Raw genomic sequence first — 15550 nt, 5'->3', positions numbered from 1 at the left:
GAAAGAATGTATGATGTATTTCACTTGTGTGTATTGATTTTAGAAGCTGTTAAAAATGAATGCTAGACTTCTGAAATGTGAAACAGATTTAAACAGCTTTTTTACTGTACTAATTACTTCAGGAAGGAACTTAGGAACTTTGTCATACTTAATTTTGATTCTTTCGTTAGGTCCATTATTACAATGAAACTTTTGCAGTATGGGAGCCTCTTATTGAAAGAATTGAAGGAGGAAAGAAGCAATGGCGTTTAAAGCTGGAAGTATGTAAATGTACTGGAAACTCTGTAAATACTTGGTTTGAATAGACAGTTGTATTTTAGTATTTTTTTTGTAACAGAACAGTGACCATTCAAATGCTGTTGCTTGGAGGGAGCTACAGAATTTTGTAGGGAAATATTCAGTCTGTAGAAATCAGAATAATGTTATTTGTCTAGTGCATGAGCAAAGCATAGCATGCAACCACACACACAGAAATGGAATAAAATAACTTGCTTGCTTTCAGTATTGGTATAAAGTTTCCATGTTACTGACAAGTTTAAGATGTATTACAGATTTATGAGGTAAGGTAGGTATTCCTTTGCTTGGTAAAAGTTTCAAGTGTAGAGCAAGCTTTTTCCTGTTTTTTAACATAGGAGGAAGTAGTTCAATATGTTCATAATTGCCTAAAGAAATTCTGGTTTTAGATGAAGACTAACCCTGTCCAAGAGAGAAGTTTGATGCCTGGCGATGATTTCATAATTCTTCCTGAGCCACAAACTGCAGTTAACATTTCTTCGAAGGATACAATGAACATAACAATATCCAAATGCTGTCTCACTGTTTTCAGTAACTTAGCCAAGGTAATCCTAACAGGCAAAAGGTGCCAAATTATTCAGCTTTGTGGGAAGTTCTGACGTTTGAAGAGCTTTCTGTGCTGCTATCTCAAGCTAGTGATTGTTTTAGAGCCCTGACAAATGTTACCTAGCAGCGATGAGGAGTTTTGATAGCCCTTTAGGGATAACAAAAAGGTGGTGCTGGCTTTTGAAAGGGAAGTAAATTTCTGTTAATATTTCAGAAGATGGACTGTAAGAAACATTTGTGTTTATTGGAGGGCTTTATTTTCATTCAGCTTGCTGCTTCTTTATAAGACTGTTCCATAGTAGAATACTAAGAAAAGTGTGCGTTTTAGGATCGGCTGTTAAACTGTAAAAGTAGAAAGTTCTGGTTTTTTTAAACTTTTTGCTTATTTTTTCTTTTGTTGATGTGCACACTTATGAGTGTCCAAGGCTTTTTTTTTTACTGGGAGAAGAAATTTTGGTAACTATATCAAGCCATTTGTACAGAATCTATCTTGCTCCCAATTGTTTTTTTTTTTTTTTTTTTTAATATTAAATGAACAAGAGTTCTCTAAGCTAGTATATTGGGGGGGTCAGTTAATATGACTTCTGTGTAATAAAACATGTTATTAAGCATATGTTGTTGTTAAGTACCAAGTATGTGCATGGTGAATGTGTTTGGGAATTTGGTGTCCCACGTCTTTTAGTTTTCTCTTACAGTGCTCCAACAACAATAAAAATATCCCTATGAGGAGTATGAATACTTAGTATGGTATTATCATTTGCTGTTAGCTACAGAATAGTGAAATCTCACATAAGTAAACTTTACTTCTCTGAAATATTACTACACATATCTATATATAGTGTGTATATAGTTTTATATATATATATACACACACACACACACATATATATATATATTCAAAACACTATTTGCTTGGCCCTGTCTTTTAGAGACTTTAATTTTTTTATATTTGTTGCTGTGGCTATTTACATATGGTTACATACTCATTATTATATTGTTTTAATTATGGATGTTCTTCATTGCAGGCATTTTCAGAAGGGACTGCATCCACATTTGACTATTCCTTTAAAGACACAGCTCCTTTCATAGTGAAAAATGCCCTGGGTGTTCCTCTCAAAGTGCTTCCTAGCTCCAGTTTTCGGATTGTTAATACAGTTGAAAAAGCAAATGTGAACCTTGTAGAAAGTGGCCAGAACATGGAACTAGAATACTCAGTTTTTGAAGCTCCTCAACAAGGAAAGCTGTCTACATTGCATCGGCAAGAGAGTTCCATCTTCTCTTTAAATTTAGGTATTATAATAAGGAACATTGCATGTTACTATACATTGAGAATGGGGAAAATGAGGGAGTCAGCACGGTTAAATTCAATGTAATTAAAATTTAGGTGAGGTATGTTGTGTCGAAACTATTTTCGAGTACTGATAGCAATTGAAAACAAACAAACTAAAACCAGCTACTGTTGGCTTCTTAAAATGATACAAAATTTATTCTGCCCAGTTTTCCAGAGAATGAAAAGTACAGTATTTTTCTTACCTCTTTGAACAAAATGGAAGATGCTTTAGTATAGTCATTGACAGATCATCTTAAAGACTCCTGAGACATAGGCTTGTGGGTTCCAAATCCTGTCAAACAGGATCTTCATTTCTCAGCATCCTTACTACCCATTTATTTTTTTGTAGTTAGCTATTTTGCTTAGAGCATTTATGAATATTCTGTGTTTTCAGCTTTGCTAGAGAATATTCGTAGGGGCATAGGACATCATAACTCCTCATACATAATTTTTTCCCCCTTTCTTTCCAATTCCTTATGAAGATACTTGGCCATGATGAAAAGATAATGCTCAGTGTTCTAGCTGTTAACTTAAAAAATACGCTATTCATCATAATATGACGTTATGGAAAGTTAAGATCTTCAAGAGTTTTCTGCCTTTAAGCTTCATTTTTCCCTTGTGCTCAAATGCCACTTCAAGTTGTTTTTGCCAGAGGGCAACTTTGACAATTGTTGCCGAGTCTACAGAAACTTAAACATTGTTCAGTTCTTAAAAATGGTAATGTGATTTATGTTTTGCATAAATAACACTTGTGTATTTTCATGGATTAGAACTTCAAGGATATAATGAAGTGGTAAACATTCCCATTGCCAAACCAGGGCGGCGACTGTACAACATTAAAAGCCTTCTTGTTGATCGTTCAGACTCTATTGTTGTCCAGATAGATGCTACAGAAGGAAATAAAGTTATTAGTGTACGATCTCCTCTGCAGGTAAACAAAACAAAACCTGAAATATATATTCTACCTTCTGAATGACTTTGCTTTTCTTCTTTTTTTTGTTTTTTAGGATAGTACTTTTCCCAAAAGCTAATTAAAGCCAAATTACTAACTAATTTACTGTGTTTGTTAAACTATTTTTTATTTATACTATATACATATTTTTTTTCTGGGAGATGAAAAGTTAGATTTTTGTTGTAAATTTTTCTTTGTTTAGCTTTCTGATATCCTGAACACTGAGTTTGGAATACATACATTGTATGTGGTTTATTTTAAATGCATTGTAAGCATGTTTTTCAATTCATGGAACTTAAAAGGAAGCATAGTCTTCTCATATGCTTGCATATTGTTCTCCTTCAGAATTGTATTTCTTACTAAGATGTGTTTAAGTCTATTGTCCAGGTGAGTGATTAGATCTACTATTTTTCTTCCTTTTTGATATTCATATATTTTCTTGTAGAAATGAGTACCAAACAAATGTAATGAAAGTTATGCTTTTTGATCCTAGATCAAGAACCATTTCTCCATCCCATTTATAATCTATAAACTGGATAGGGACTCCAGATCGTTGGAGCCAATTGGCATATGTAAGCCAGAGGAGGAATTTCATGTTCCTTTACATTCGTATAGGTATGCTTTTTCTCTTCTATAGAGCTATTGTTTGCAAGACTGATACACAAATATAGCATTACTGTGGGAGCTTAGATTTGTACTTAGAACTCTTCCTGGTTGGGCAAAAAAAAAATAATCCAACAAGCAAAACTGTCTTCATTAGGTATTTACACAGTGTGCTTGCAGAAACCCTCCAGAAAGTTAGCAATTACTTAGAAATAGGTGATGGTAGCTGTTGATGCAAGGATATTCTGTGTACCAGTTCTGTCCTCTTGCCGTAGGTGTCATTTATACGTTCGACCAACAGGAATATTAGAGGGTCAATTCAGAGAGTCCACGACTTACATTACGTGGAGAGAAGAGCTACATAGAAGCAATGAAGTAAAGTGCTTGTTACAGTGCCCAGCCACTGAGATGAATTTCTTGCCTCTAATAGTCAGCTCAACAGCTGTACCTGATCAATTGAATTTTATTTCAACATCTGGAGAGGACTGGGATCCTGCCTACATTATCCACCTTTATCCTACGCTGACTCTGAGGAATCTTTTGCCATACTCCTTGAGATATTTACTTGAGGTAGGTTATTCCATGGTTCCATTCTGAAATGCTTTCCTTGATTTTAATGAAGATTTGCATACATTTAGAACTGGAGGTAGAAGTAGTGTAGAAGATACTGAATGCTGTTTATTGTATTTTTTTTTTTTTTTTGGTAAATTACAAAGTTGGCTGATGGATTCGCCCTGGGAATTTGGGGGATTAGTTATTTTTTCCTTTGGATCTACTTTGCCAGTTTCACTTTGCTCCTGAAATATTAATGCTTTATTGGATTGGTCTATCTCTTAAATCCTTCTGAGATCGTGTTCACATATTGCAGGATAGCTTTTGTTTCACAGGGAGAGATGTAAGGAAAAAAAGCCTGAAAGTACAGGTGCTTTTCTTCTATGTAGAAAGACAACTTGTCTCCATTCCAACAGTGACACTTCACTGAGTGCTACTGTGAGGCCTCCCATGCACAAATTAGAGGATTTCTTTGCAGAATCCTATGCAGATGTTCTTGCTCTCCTTCCAGTGTCTTCTGTTTCTAATACACGTTTTCACAGAAAAAGCTGAATGATTCTGGTAAATAGAAATGGCATGAGGATCTGCAGCTATCATCCTAGTTTGTTCTGTTTTGTCCTGGTCACACAACTGGCTGTCACATTCATTTAGATCTTCCTTTTGCTTCTGTCTGCTGTAGTAAGAGCACTATTACCAATTTTCCTTCCCTTCACTCCACTTCAGTACCTAAAGTCAAAGAATGTAGAACATCGTGCCATTGCCTTAAAAAAACTAGTAATTCAAATCTGTTTCTGAAGTAACTTCATCTGTAGGTGAGCTTATAGTCTTTGTGTCCATCAACTAACCAAGCCTGGCCACTGCTCAGTAAGGTATCATACACTTTTTTTTTTTAAAGCTAAAATGAGGAAAGCTGCTGTTCTGAGGTGCTGCTCCCTAAGGAGATCTGTGGTACCCAGCAGTATGGCACAGCTGCCAGATTCCTGTCTTGTGCGTTGTTTCATGTGAAATGTCTTGGCTGTGCATTTGCAGCACAAAAAAATCAGTATTGTACCTAGTAACATTGCCATGGAAATGAGAACTCATTGCCAAAATCTACTAGAAGTCATGGAGGAAGGAGGGAACAAGGACAGGGGATACATTGGAACTCATTTGTCTTCCTGAAATCTAGAATTGTTTAGTCTTTACTGTCCTGCAAGAAAAGTGCAGTTGACGTCAGGTGGCTCATAGGATTGGGCTCAAATGAAAGTGATTGGAAGGTGGGACGTATGGTACTAAAATACATAAAGCACAAGTACCCTGAAAGACAAGAAAAACACTGTTTTGTGAATACACACGTTTTACATGTTAAAAGCTTAATTTGTCCCTTACAATTTTTACTACAGGGAACAGCAGAAGCCCGTGAATTGCTGGAAGGGAGTGCTGCAGATGTATTTCATTCCAGAATTGCTGGGGAAATAATGGAGCTTGTCTTGGTAAAATATCAAGGCAAAAACTGGAACGGACATTTTAGAATTCATGGTGGGATGCCTGAATTTTTTCCAGTGTGTTTCACCTCCGATTCTGCAACAGTGATGACAGTGGACATTTACATACACACCAGGAGAATTGGAAGCCGTATGATCTTGTCTGTGTTCAGTCCGTATTGGATAATCAACAAGACTTCCCGTGTTCTCCAATATCGAGCTGAAGACATTCATGTGAAGCATCCAGCAGATTACAGAGATATTGTTTTATTCTCCTTTAAGAAGAAAAATATTTTTAGTAAAAATAAGGTATGCTTATTTTAGGTGATGCTGGTAGTGCTATTAAAATCCTTCTTTGAAGCTGAAAACTGAGCTGCCCTTCCATTCCAGTCCATCTACACCTTCAGGAGAATTTTGTCTAAGGTTGGGAGCTGGGTGACCATATAGAGTGGGTAGGTCCCAAATAGTCAGTGGATACCCTCCCAGCTTACCTCCCGGCAAATTCTTCTATCTGGTAGAGGAATTTAATGAACGTATCTAAGATGGAAGTAAATATACCTGGGGAGGTATGTTCTAGTGAATGAAGAAAAATCACAGACTTGTCTTAATCACCTAGGTGCTTTGACATTTAACATGCACAATGTTAAACCATACTTCTTTTATATTGTTTTGGCATGTCATTTGTATGGTCAAATGAAGTGTACTGTGGTAAAAGATACTTTTTTTTTTCTTTGTAAAGTGACCCCTCTTTCCATTTCATTGTATTTTTTTCACCCAACAGTAATTGAAGCAGTTGAAGAAACAGTCTTGACAAAGTGTTACTTTGATTCTTTTCATTCCACTTCCCCTTCCAGTTTGTAAAGCACTACAAAATTGTATTTTTTTCTATCATTGTGTGTGCTCTCAGTAACCATAGTCTGTTACTACCTTTATTGTAACATCTTTCCCAGACATCAAGCATAGACTAACAAATGACAGTATGAATAATGATACTACAGGCTTAGGCTTATCTTAACTTATAGAAGGTTTTAAAAGCACTTAAATGTCTTCTTAGTACTGCTACATGTGATACGGAAGCACTCCATAATGCATGAACTCTAAAATTAATTTATTGAAGCATTTTCCATGTCCTTTTTTTTGTGTAGATCCAGTTATGTATTTCAACAAGTGCATGGTCCAGTAGTTTTTCCCTTGATACTGTAGGAAGCTATGGATGTGTCAAATGTTCAGCTAATAACATGGACTATCTGGTAAGAAAGCTCTGATGTGTTTTGTGGGGTCTCTTGAGGCACTTTTGTCTTGATTTCTTTCTTATCTTCATTTTGAGGCCTTTGTTTCACTACTTACGCTGCTTTTAAATCATGGAAATATTTAAGGTCTTGGCTGGTAATTCTTAAATAAGTAAGATCTTGGCTGGTACTCAAATCTATGCCTGGTGACAAGTAGTTTCACCAACAGAAATTTCAGTATGATTTGTCATTGTGTTTTACATAACAAATGTCTAGTATTAGGCTGTTGGAAAATATACGAACCTTGATAGTGGAGACAAAAGAGTTCATGTTCTAAACTTGTAATTGTTTGGGATTGTTTAGAGCCTCACTCTAAACAGTGGCCAGCTTTGTTTAAACTAATCTCCAAAGCTAAGCAGAATAAAAATCGCAATTTTTTCTGCTTTTCGAAGTACAGCGCTGAGTAATAGTGTAGAACTTCATTTCCATGTACTTTTTCATTGATTTCTCATGATATGATCATTTTAGGTTGCCTTGATTTACAGCAGAGGTGTTCCTGTTTGACTTTTCCCTGCTAAGCTGATACTCATACTACAGCTAAAACTGCTTGTTTAGCATTGTGCTAATCATATTGCAAAGTGCACCATATTTTACTGCATGCTTCTTTGTCCTCTTATTGCAGGTGTTCAGAACAGGAGTATTCTGTGTTAGCCTTTTTATTTACTGTCACGTTGGCTTTCCTTTACTTCCATTCTGACTTTTCTTTGAATCTTCTTGTTAATTGTTTGATCAAATTGTCCTTGTTCAACAGGTTGGAGTTAGCATCAAAATGAGTAGTTTTAACCTTACCAGGATAGTTACGTTCACTCCATTCTACACAATAGCAAACAAATCTTCTCTGGAACTAGAAGTTGGAGAAATTGGTCCTAATGGCTCTTTTCCAACTAACAAATGGAATTATATCTCAACTTCGGAGGTAATATTTCTGTTTGCTTCCTTTGGGCGTTAGCATAGACGAATAGCTGGTCTCTAGCTGTCACCTAAGAAAATAAGGTTTCTATAAATGCTCCATCTTCTCTGCTGGTGTGATGTGGATGCTTCACACATCTCAGGGCAACATTTAGATAATTTACTAAATTTACTTGTTATAACTCTCAGTAGAGATGAGGGTGACAACTGGGGCATCTGAGTAGGTGTCTCGTGCAAGATTGTTTACTACTGTTTACTATATTAAACCAATTCAAACTGTTCAAGTGCTTATTTCTTGTTTTATAGTGTCTTCCATTCTGGCCTGAAAACTCATCTGGTCAACTTTGTGTAAGAGTAGTTGGCTATGAAAGCTCATCCAAACCATTCCTGTTTAAAGCCCCAGATAATGGTACTCTGCTGAGGCTGGAAGAATTGGTGAGACTGACTTTGTGTGGTCCATTTTTAATACTCTATTTTACTTTTGTGAAATTGAACTTAGTACAGCTTGATTCCCCAAGCTGATCAAGATGGAAGCCTTGTACTTTAAGGTCCTGGTGCATTGCACTTTAGTACTCTTTCATTAAAAAAAAAAGAAGGCTTTCATTCAAGTTGACAGTATTCTCGGTGTTTTCACAGTTGTCAGATTCAGTCAAGATGATCTAGTTTTGACAAGCTTATAGGAAGCTGAACATCTCTAGTGCTATTAAATTAAAAATGAGATACTATGCTTAAAACATTCCTTTGCAGTGAGTGTTTCTTAGGTGACTTGATTTTCTTTTAGGTATCTGAAAATACAGTATCTGTCTTGTTTTCTTGATGATCTAATGTATGTTCAAGATGGAAAAAATATGGCTGAATTTATAATTGAGTTAGTAAAATAGTAATTCTTTGTGAATTTAACCTCTCCTAGTATTCGGGAATGTGTATGTAATTCTGGCATGTTCAGACAAGCTTTTGGAGATAATGCTTCTCATAATTAGCTGAGATACAAATGATGGTGAAGATAACTTACCTCTCCAAGTTTGCTGAAGCAGCTGGAAAAATTGTTTTCAGAGCAAGATGTCAACATTGATCTGGAGTTCTATTGGCACACTTGTGTATTTTATTTAAGTAGGATCTTGAAAGCCATTAAAAGAAAGGGTCAATGTGGCTTGTTGGGAGGTTTAATCAATAGAATTTTTCTGTGCAGTGATTGCTTTGTTAACAAACTATCATTATTCTTGTCGTACCTTTAAGAACTTTGATACAGTTGTCTAGACTTTTATCTTAAACCTAACTTTCATTTTTATAGCGTGAATAGAAGGGAATGTCTGGCTATAGTTTTTACTGAACTTACTGAATAAAGTAATTTTTAAAACGTTATGCATCTAATTTTAAAAGCCATTCTTGTTATAATTGGAATATAATTTTGAATTAAGTTAAACCTACAGGTAGCTTGTGAATACTTCTAGTGTCTTAATTGTGCCACTGACCTAAATGTTTGAGGTTACTGTTACTAGATAATGAAGATTGTTTCCTTTTTTTTCATTTGTGAAAGACCTATGAAAGACAGATATAAAAGTAATAATTCAGTCTGTTCTAATTTGAATTTATGTATAGAACAAATACTGAATTTTCTCTCTAACTTTCTCTTCAGAATGGGGGCTTATTGGTAGATGTGAATGTGTCTGAGCATTCTACTCTTATAAGCTTCTCAGATTACCATGAAGGAGCTGCTCCGGCTCTAATTGTTAACCATACTTCATGGGACTCCCTCAGATATAAACAGAGGTATGTGAAAGAAACAATTCATCATTAGTTGTTTAACTAGTAGATATGCTTTGAGAAGAAAGTAGTTCTCTTTTACCATTATGGTGAAAGGTACCATAAAAAAGTATCATACACTTCTGATGAAGTATTTTATTCCTGCTTTTAGTCAGCTTTATAGTTTGAGAAAGTGGAAAGAGTATAGTGGTAGTATAGATAGATCATAGTTCACAGGCAGCCTTGCTACAGCTGGTCTTGTTTGGAGCTGGTAGCCTAGACCTTTCATGCCTCACGCCTAGGAAGCTGTAGTAGTGGAGTATATAGCGTCACGAACTATATCACTTAAAGCAGTAGTCTTAAACTGCAAATGCTATTGTCTTTCTTACTATTATTTTTTTTTTCTAACTGCAGTGGATTACAAGAGGAAATGGAGTTGAAACCAAAGCAAGTATGCCTGTTTGCATGGACAGATCCAACCAAAACAAGAAAATTGACTTGGGGCTACTCCCAAAGTTTTGGTGAACATGACCTACTGAAGGTAAATCTCAGAAGGGGAGAAGTAAATACTTGAACTGGTCTAGGACTATAACAAGTCTAAAAATTTTCCAAGAGAAAGCATCTTTAGTAACTTCTCATCTCTGTCTTGTCCTGCAGGAAGTTCTTGAGTCTAATCTCAAGTAGCAAGATTTTAGGTATTTAGATTAACTAACTGCTGGATTTCAAACAGTCTTCAGCCTGTGTTTTCAACATTATTTTTGTGGATATCAAAGAAGAAAAATAGAATTCGATCTCTAGAAGTATCTAAATAATACTATGGATGACTAATAGATCACTTTTCTAGCAGTGCTGCATTCAGCTTAAATAGTTACCTAAAGATGGAGAAAAACCCTTACTGGTTGTGAGTGTAGCCTTCTATGGGAAATGTTTGCATGGAGAAAAAACTGAGTTGCTCAGTGAGAGCTATTTTCGTGCTTGTAGCTCGCACTATTAAAATAGGCCAAGATCGGAACTGGGGGCAAAAGAGCAATGATCAAGTTGGAAAATGAGTGAAGGGCTGGGGGAAAACAACTAGAAGGAGAGGTAAATCTAGGATAAGACCGAGCAAGTATTTTGTTAAGGAATGGGGAAGCAAGCACTTACTGTATAGGCACTTTCTTGAGTCGGAATTTTTACATGTACTTTAAGATGGTTTCAATTTGCATTAAAACTGTTTTCCTTGTTATATCATTATGGTTACATTCATGATTGCTTTGGGCTTTTGAGGAGTGGATTTTAACTATCTCAGTTTTGACTCACAAATTAATAAACAAGAAATCTCTGCATTCGAAATGCAGAACTTTTTAAAATCATTAACCGTTTTTACTGCTTTGCGGCATGTGATTTAATTAATTCTACTCACATGACTTAATATTCGAGGTCATTTCTTTTGCTGTGAAGACTTTGTTCTCTAATCACTACCAGTGTTCTTCTCATCTGTAATTATTGCTGGAATGCCTACACTTCAAAAGGAAAAACAAACAACAACAACAACAGCAACAAAAACAAATAACAAAAAATACCCACCCTTCTTGCCAGTGCTTAGAATACAACACTGCACTAAATCAGTATGATAAAGTAAACTGAATCAACAAAAAATTATTATTTTGGTTCTGGTTTGCATGTGTGACAGTAAACTTGTTTATATACGTACAGCAATATTATTCCTGTAATATACCTATACATATATATATATTTTTTCCGATACAGGATGAATGTGGCCAATTTCCATATAATGCAAATACTCAGATACACTGGGTTTCTTTCCTGGATGGACGCCAACGAGTGCTGCTGTTCACAGATGATGTTGCATTAGTTTCCAAAGCATTACAAGCAGAAGAGATGGAGCAACCTGATCAAGAAATAAACTTGTCAATTCATAGTCTTGGACTTTCTCTTGTTAACAATGAAAATAAAAAAGAAATCTCTTATATAGGAATTACTAGGTACTGCATATAGAAGTCTAAAAATTCGTTTGGATAATCAAAATTTGACAGTCAATTGTAATTTTAGCAGTACAGTTGAATTCGTGGGAACATCTTTCCCATGAGATCAGTATAAGTGGGACCTCTTAAGCAAAATTAAGTTCTGCCTTTATTCCTGTTGTGCAATTTGATTAGGATATAATTGCTCTATTTCTTAGCTTCTATAAAAAAGTAAGTAGTATTTTTTTCAAGCCTGGAAAATGAGGATTATATCTTTTCACATGGTTTGTGTGCATAAGAAAGGCTTAAGTACTTTTAAGTTGTAACCTTCTTGTATGTCGTGCAGCTCTGGTGTTGTTTGGGAACAGAAACTGAAGCAGAAATGGAAACCATTTAATCAAAAACAAATAAACCTGTTGGAACAAGCCTATCAAAAATATCTTTGTAAGAGTGCTTTCCAAGCTCCAGGTTGGCATAAACTAGACAACAATACCGAGGTATGATTTGAGTTTCAGTATTTAAATGACTGCAGTACCTGAACAACAGTGAAAACAGACTTATGTGTTGCTAGTTAAGGATAGATGACCTATTAAGAGAAACACAATATGAACAGCAAACTTTGTTGGAATAGTTTTCATATTCTGTACGGAATATCTTGTTTTGAGGTAATACTGAGGCAATGTTGAACTATTTTCCATAGTTTTATTAGTAGGTGACAGATCATGTTTCGGGATCAGGTTAGAAACATCAACTGGGAACAGAGCTGCATGTAAACATCTCTAATTATACCAGTGTGAGATAACTCATGAATTAGTTATTATGACACTTGGTACTTGAGGTACTTGATTTGAACAACTGAAGTTGCAATGTAACGTGCTTCTCAAACTAACTTGTGATCTTCTTTCCTTTCTGTGTGAATACTTGATGAGAGTTATTTCAGTAATTAATTATGTGTTTTTCTTTACCCTAAAGCTTAATTAAATGATACATCACCTCTGTGTTCTTATTATTACCAGGTGAATTTTAGTAAAGTTCCAATGGAAATGCGTCTCCCAGTTAGATGTAGCATCCGACGTAGTTTCCTGTCAGGAATTCAGGTTGAATTCAAACAGTCACCTCACCAAAGAAGCTTACGAGCTCAACTATATTGGTTGCAGGTAACATCTTTCATCATGTTCTACATACTAAAAACTTGAGTTTTTTATTTTATTAACTTATGTGCATGAAGAGGCATCTCTGAATCTCATGTATGTGGTTCTTTGCTCTCTGATGTCAGGGTAGTAAAAATGCTATGAATGCTCATTCGTGGGAAAGTAGCGCGTTCCATGATTTCATTTCGTATGGAAAAAATTACACAAAATTGTGGGTTACTGTAAAGCATGGTGCTATAATGAAAAACATATTTTTTGGTGTTTTTAGAAGAAGGAAAAAACAAGAACCTTTTTCAAAATGTATTGACCATAGATTGTGTATTATCATGTAACACCATGTTCTAGATAGTGTACCTACAGATTCAAACCTCTTAGTATAGAAAAGCAATCTGTCTACTGTAAAGTAGACAGTAGAAATCTAAATGCTCAGAACCAGTATCCAGTAATATATCAGTGTATCAGAGCTGAACAGTGAATTAAGGTGCGCTACTTTTCACTGTTGACTTTTTTCACTGAGTCAACGTATACCATCAGTTTCAGACCCTCTAAATGAATCTTTGAGCATGAAACTCTATAAGCATCCCTCAACCATCCGACCTTTTACAAGTAAACAAGTAACATCTTGAAATAATTTCAGCAAAATCTTTCTCGCTTTTTCTCCTTCCCCAAAATGTGAATGACATTCTTCTTGACCACAGTTTATTTAAAAAAATAAAAAAAAACTCAGGCCTTCTAAAACTGCAGTGGTTTTTGATTAAAATGGTCTTTGATTATTGTGTCATTAAAACATGGCTGTAATTATGCGATAATTTAGGTTGATAATCAGTTACCAGGATCGATGTTTCCTGTTGTGTTTCACCCGGTGGCCCCTCCCAAGTCAATTGCGTTGGATTCAGGTAAATAAAAGCCATTAATGATACCATCCTTATTCAATATTGAAGGTAGTAGCTTGGCAATTTTTTTTATATATACTTACATATATTTTTTTTTCAATTCAGAACCAAAACCATTCATTGACATCAGTGTCATCACTAGATTCAACGAATACAGCAAAGTTCTGCAATTCAAGTGAGTTTAGCAGTGTGTAGTAATACCTTAGAGATTTTAAACCTTTTTAGAAGTGAACCCTATTTTAAAGGTCAAATCGTCTTATCCAAACAACTCGTGACTTGAATTGAGTTTTAAATGTCTCTAGTGAAAAAGCATCATTCTAAAATAAACTTACTTTTAGAAAGTAAGGACTGGCCTGGTTAAGAAAACTCGTACAAAAGTTCTGAAGTAATTGGGATGATGCACCTTCTACTACAGCATCGGAGGTGTATGTCTGCCTGTTTGCTTTATAGTGCTGTTTTTTTTTGGTGCTCTAACAATAGACAGCTCATACAGTCTCTAATGTAGCTCAAGACTGTGTTTTACTGTGAAATGTATGTTGTGTACTTAATATGTCTGTGTCTTCATTGGAGTTCTTGCACTATGAAGTGAGATGAAAGTATACTGATGGTTACTAATGCAAGTTTTTCTGCCTAGCTTATACTGATAAAATGTTTGAGGATGTTGAATTTTAATAAAATAAATACTCAATAATACGCCTTCTGGAGAAAGGCAGTTGACTAAGAGGAATACATATGCTGTTAAAGTGATACCAATGGAGCATACAGAATTATAAATATAATAGGTAATTGGTGATGGTTAATATTTTTAAGGTAAATTTTGAAAGCATTAAGATATGAATAATCTACAGTAAAGCAACACATAGTTTCATGTGGCTGGCAAGCTCTCCTAACTACAAATATACAGTAAATACTGTAGACAGTATTACTATGGAATATTGCGTAGCGAAACTTATAAAAAACGTGTGGTATTCAAATGTGTACAAATACACACTGTTCCTATTTCTGTTTTAGATACTTCATGGTTCTTATTCAGGAAATGGCACTGAAAATTGATCAAGGCTTTTTAGGAGCACTTAATGAACTTTTCACTCCATCTACAGATCCAGAAGCTGAAAGGCAAAGGGTAATGTATGGGAGAAACCAATTTTTGGCACAATAGATCCTTATGGACCTACGTGATTTCTCTGAATATTTCAGTGAATATTGCATTTGAGAACAGCGAGTAAAGGGACTTTTAAAGATAATTCTTAGTGAAACGTGGAGATTTCTGTTGAACATTTGGGGTTGAGTATTTTAAATGGACAAGTTTGAGTAACTGATACTGCATTATGTATAACTATTTTGTTCTTGTAATGTTTCGTTAATTGTTTGACACAGTTGTTTGAGCTGTAGCTAGAAAGCATTACAGGTGGTAGATGAAATAAGCGTAGGGTATAGTGGTCTTCTAACTGATTCATCTATGTGTTCACAGTGTCTTCTGCTTTTTGTCTTTAGGGAGCAGAAGACAGTGATTTTCATGGCTTTGACTTAAGTCTTTTATTCAGATAGTATTCAGAATAATCACATCTTGCATTTGACGCTAGTGTGCATAGGAGTCATTCTCACAAGCTTCTTTTTCTAAGAAATGTTACCTTCAGATGTACTGTCTAAAATTCTGATTTGGCAAGGAAATACAGAAAACGAAATAAACTCACAAAGTGTGTTATTTTACTAATATTTCTAAATTAATATGGAAATGGCACCTTTAGTGATTGAGGAATTGAAGGGCGTATCAAGTACTGTATAAAAAAACAAAACAAAACAACAACCTAAAAACTGAAAAGTCTTTCAGAAATTGTTTCTTCTCCCTCACCTCTCCATT

The 15550-nt window shown here is 35.2% G+C and overlaps 1 protein-coding gene across 2 annotated transcripts in view; it reads left to right on the top strand.

Moving 5' to 3' along the window:
• VPS13C (vacuolar protein sorting 13 homolog C) overlaps nt 1-15550 on the top strand; it is an 89313-nt gene that overhangs the window by 56235 nt on the left and 17528 nt on the right. For both annotated transcript variants that reach the window (XM_080607977.1, XM_080607976.1), the window contains 18 exons: nt 171-260; nt 684-839; nt 1866-2130; nt 2941-3101; nt 3616-3737; nt 4001-4295; nt 5660-6049; nt 6886-6990; nt 7781-7945; nt 8245-8373; nt 9575-9708; nt 10096-10222; nt 11431-11666; nt 11992-12142; nt 12662-12802; nt 13611-13692; nt 13795-13864; nt 14701-14812. In XM_080607977.1, coding sequence (XP_080464103.1) covers nt 171-260; nt 684-839; nt 1866-2130; nt 2941-3101; nt 3616-3737; nt 4001-4295; nt 5660-6049; nt 6886-6990; nt 7781-7945; nt 8245-8373; nt 9575-9708; nt 10096-10222; nt 11431-11666; nt 11992-12142; nt 12662-12802; nt 13611-13692; nt 13795-13864; nt 14701-14812 — 2931 coding nt within the window. The remainder of the gene's footprint in view (nt 1-170; nt 261-683; nt 840-1865; nt 2131-2940; nt 3102-3615; nt 3738-4000; nt 4296-5659; nt 6050-6885; nt 6991-7780; nt 7946-8244; nt 8374-9574; nt 9709-10095; nt 10223-11430; nt 11667-11991; nt 12143-12661; nt 12803-13610; nt 13693-13794; nt 13865-14700; nt 14813-15550) is intronic.

The sequence above is a fragment of the Anser brachyrhynchus genome (genome assembly GCF_964034855.1).
Source record: "Anser brachyrhynchus genome assembly, chromosome: 11".
In the NCBI taxonomy this organism is placed as follows: domain Eukaryota; kingdom Metazoa; phylum Chordata; class Aves; order Anseriformes; family Anatidae; genus Anser; species Anser brachyrhynchus.
Note: the sequence above shows the minus strand (reverse complement) of the source record. Positions and strands in the feature narration are given on the sequence as shown.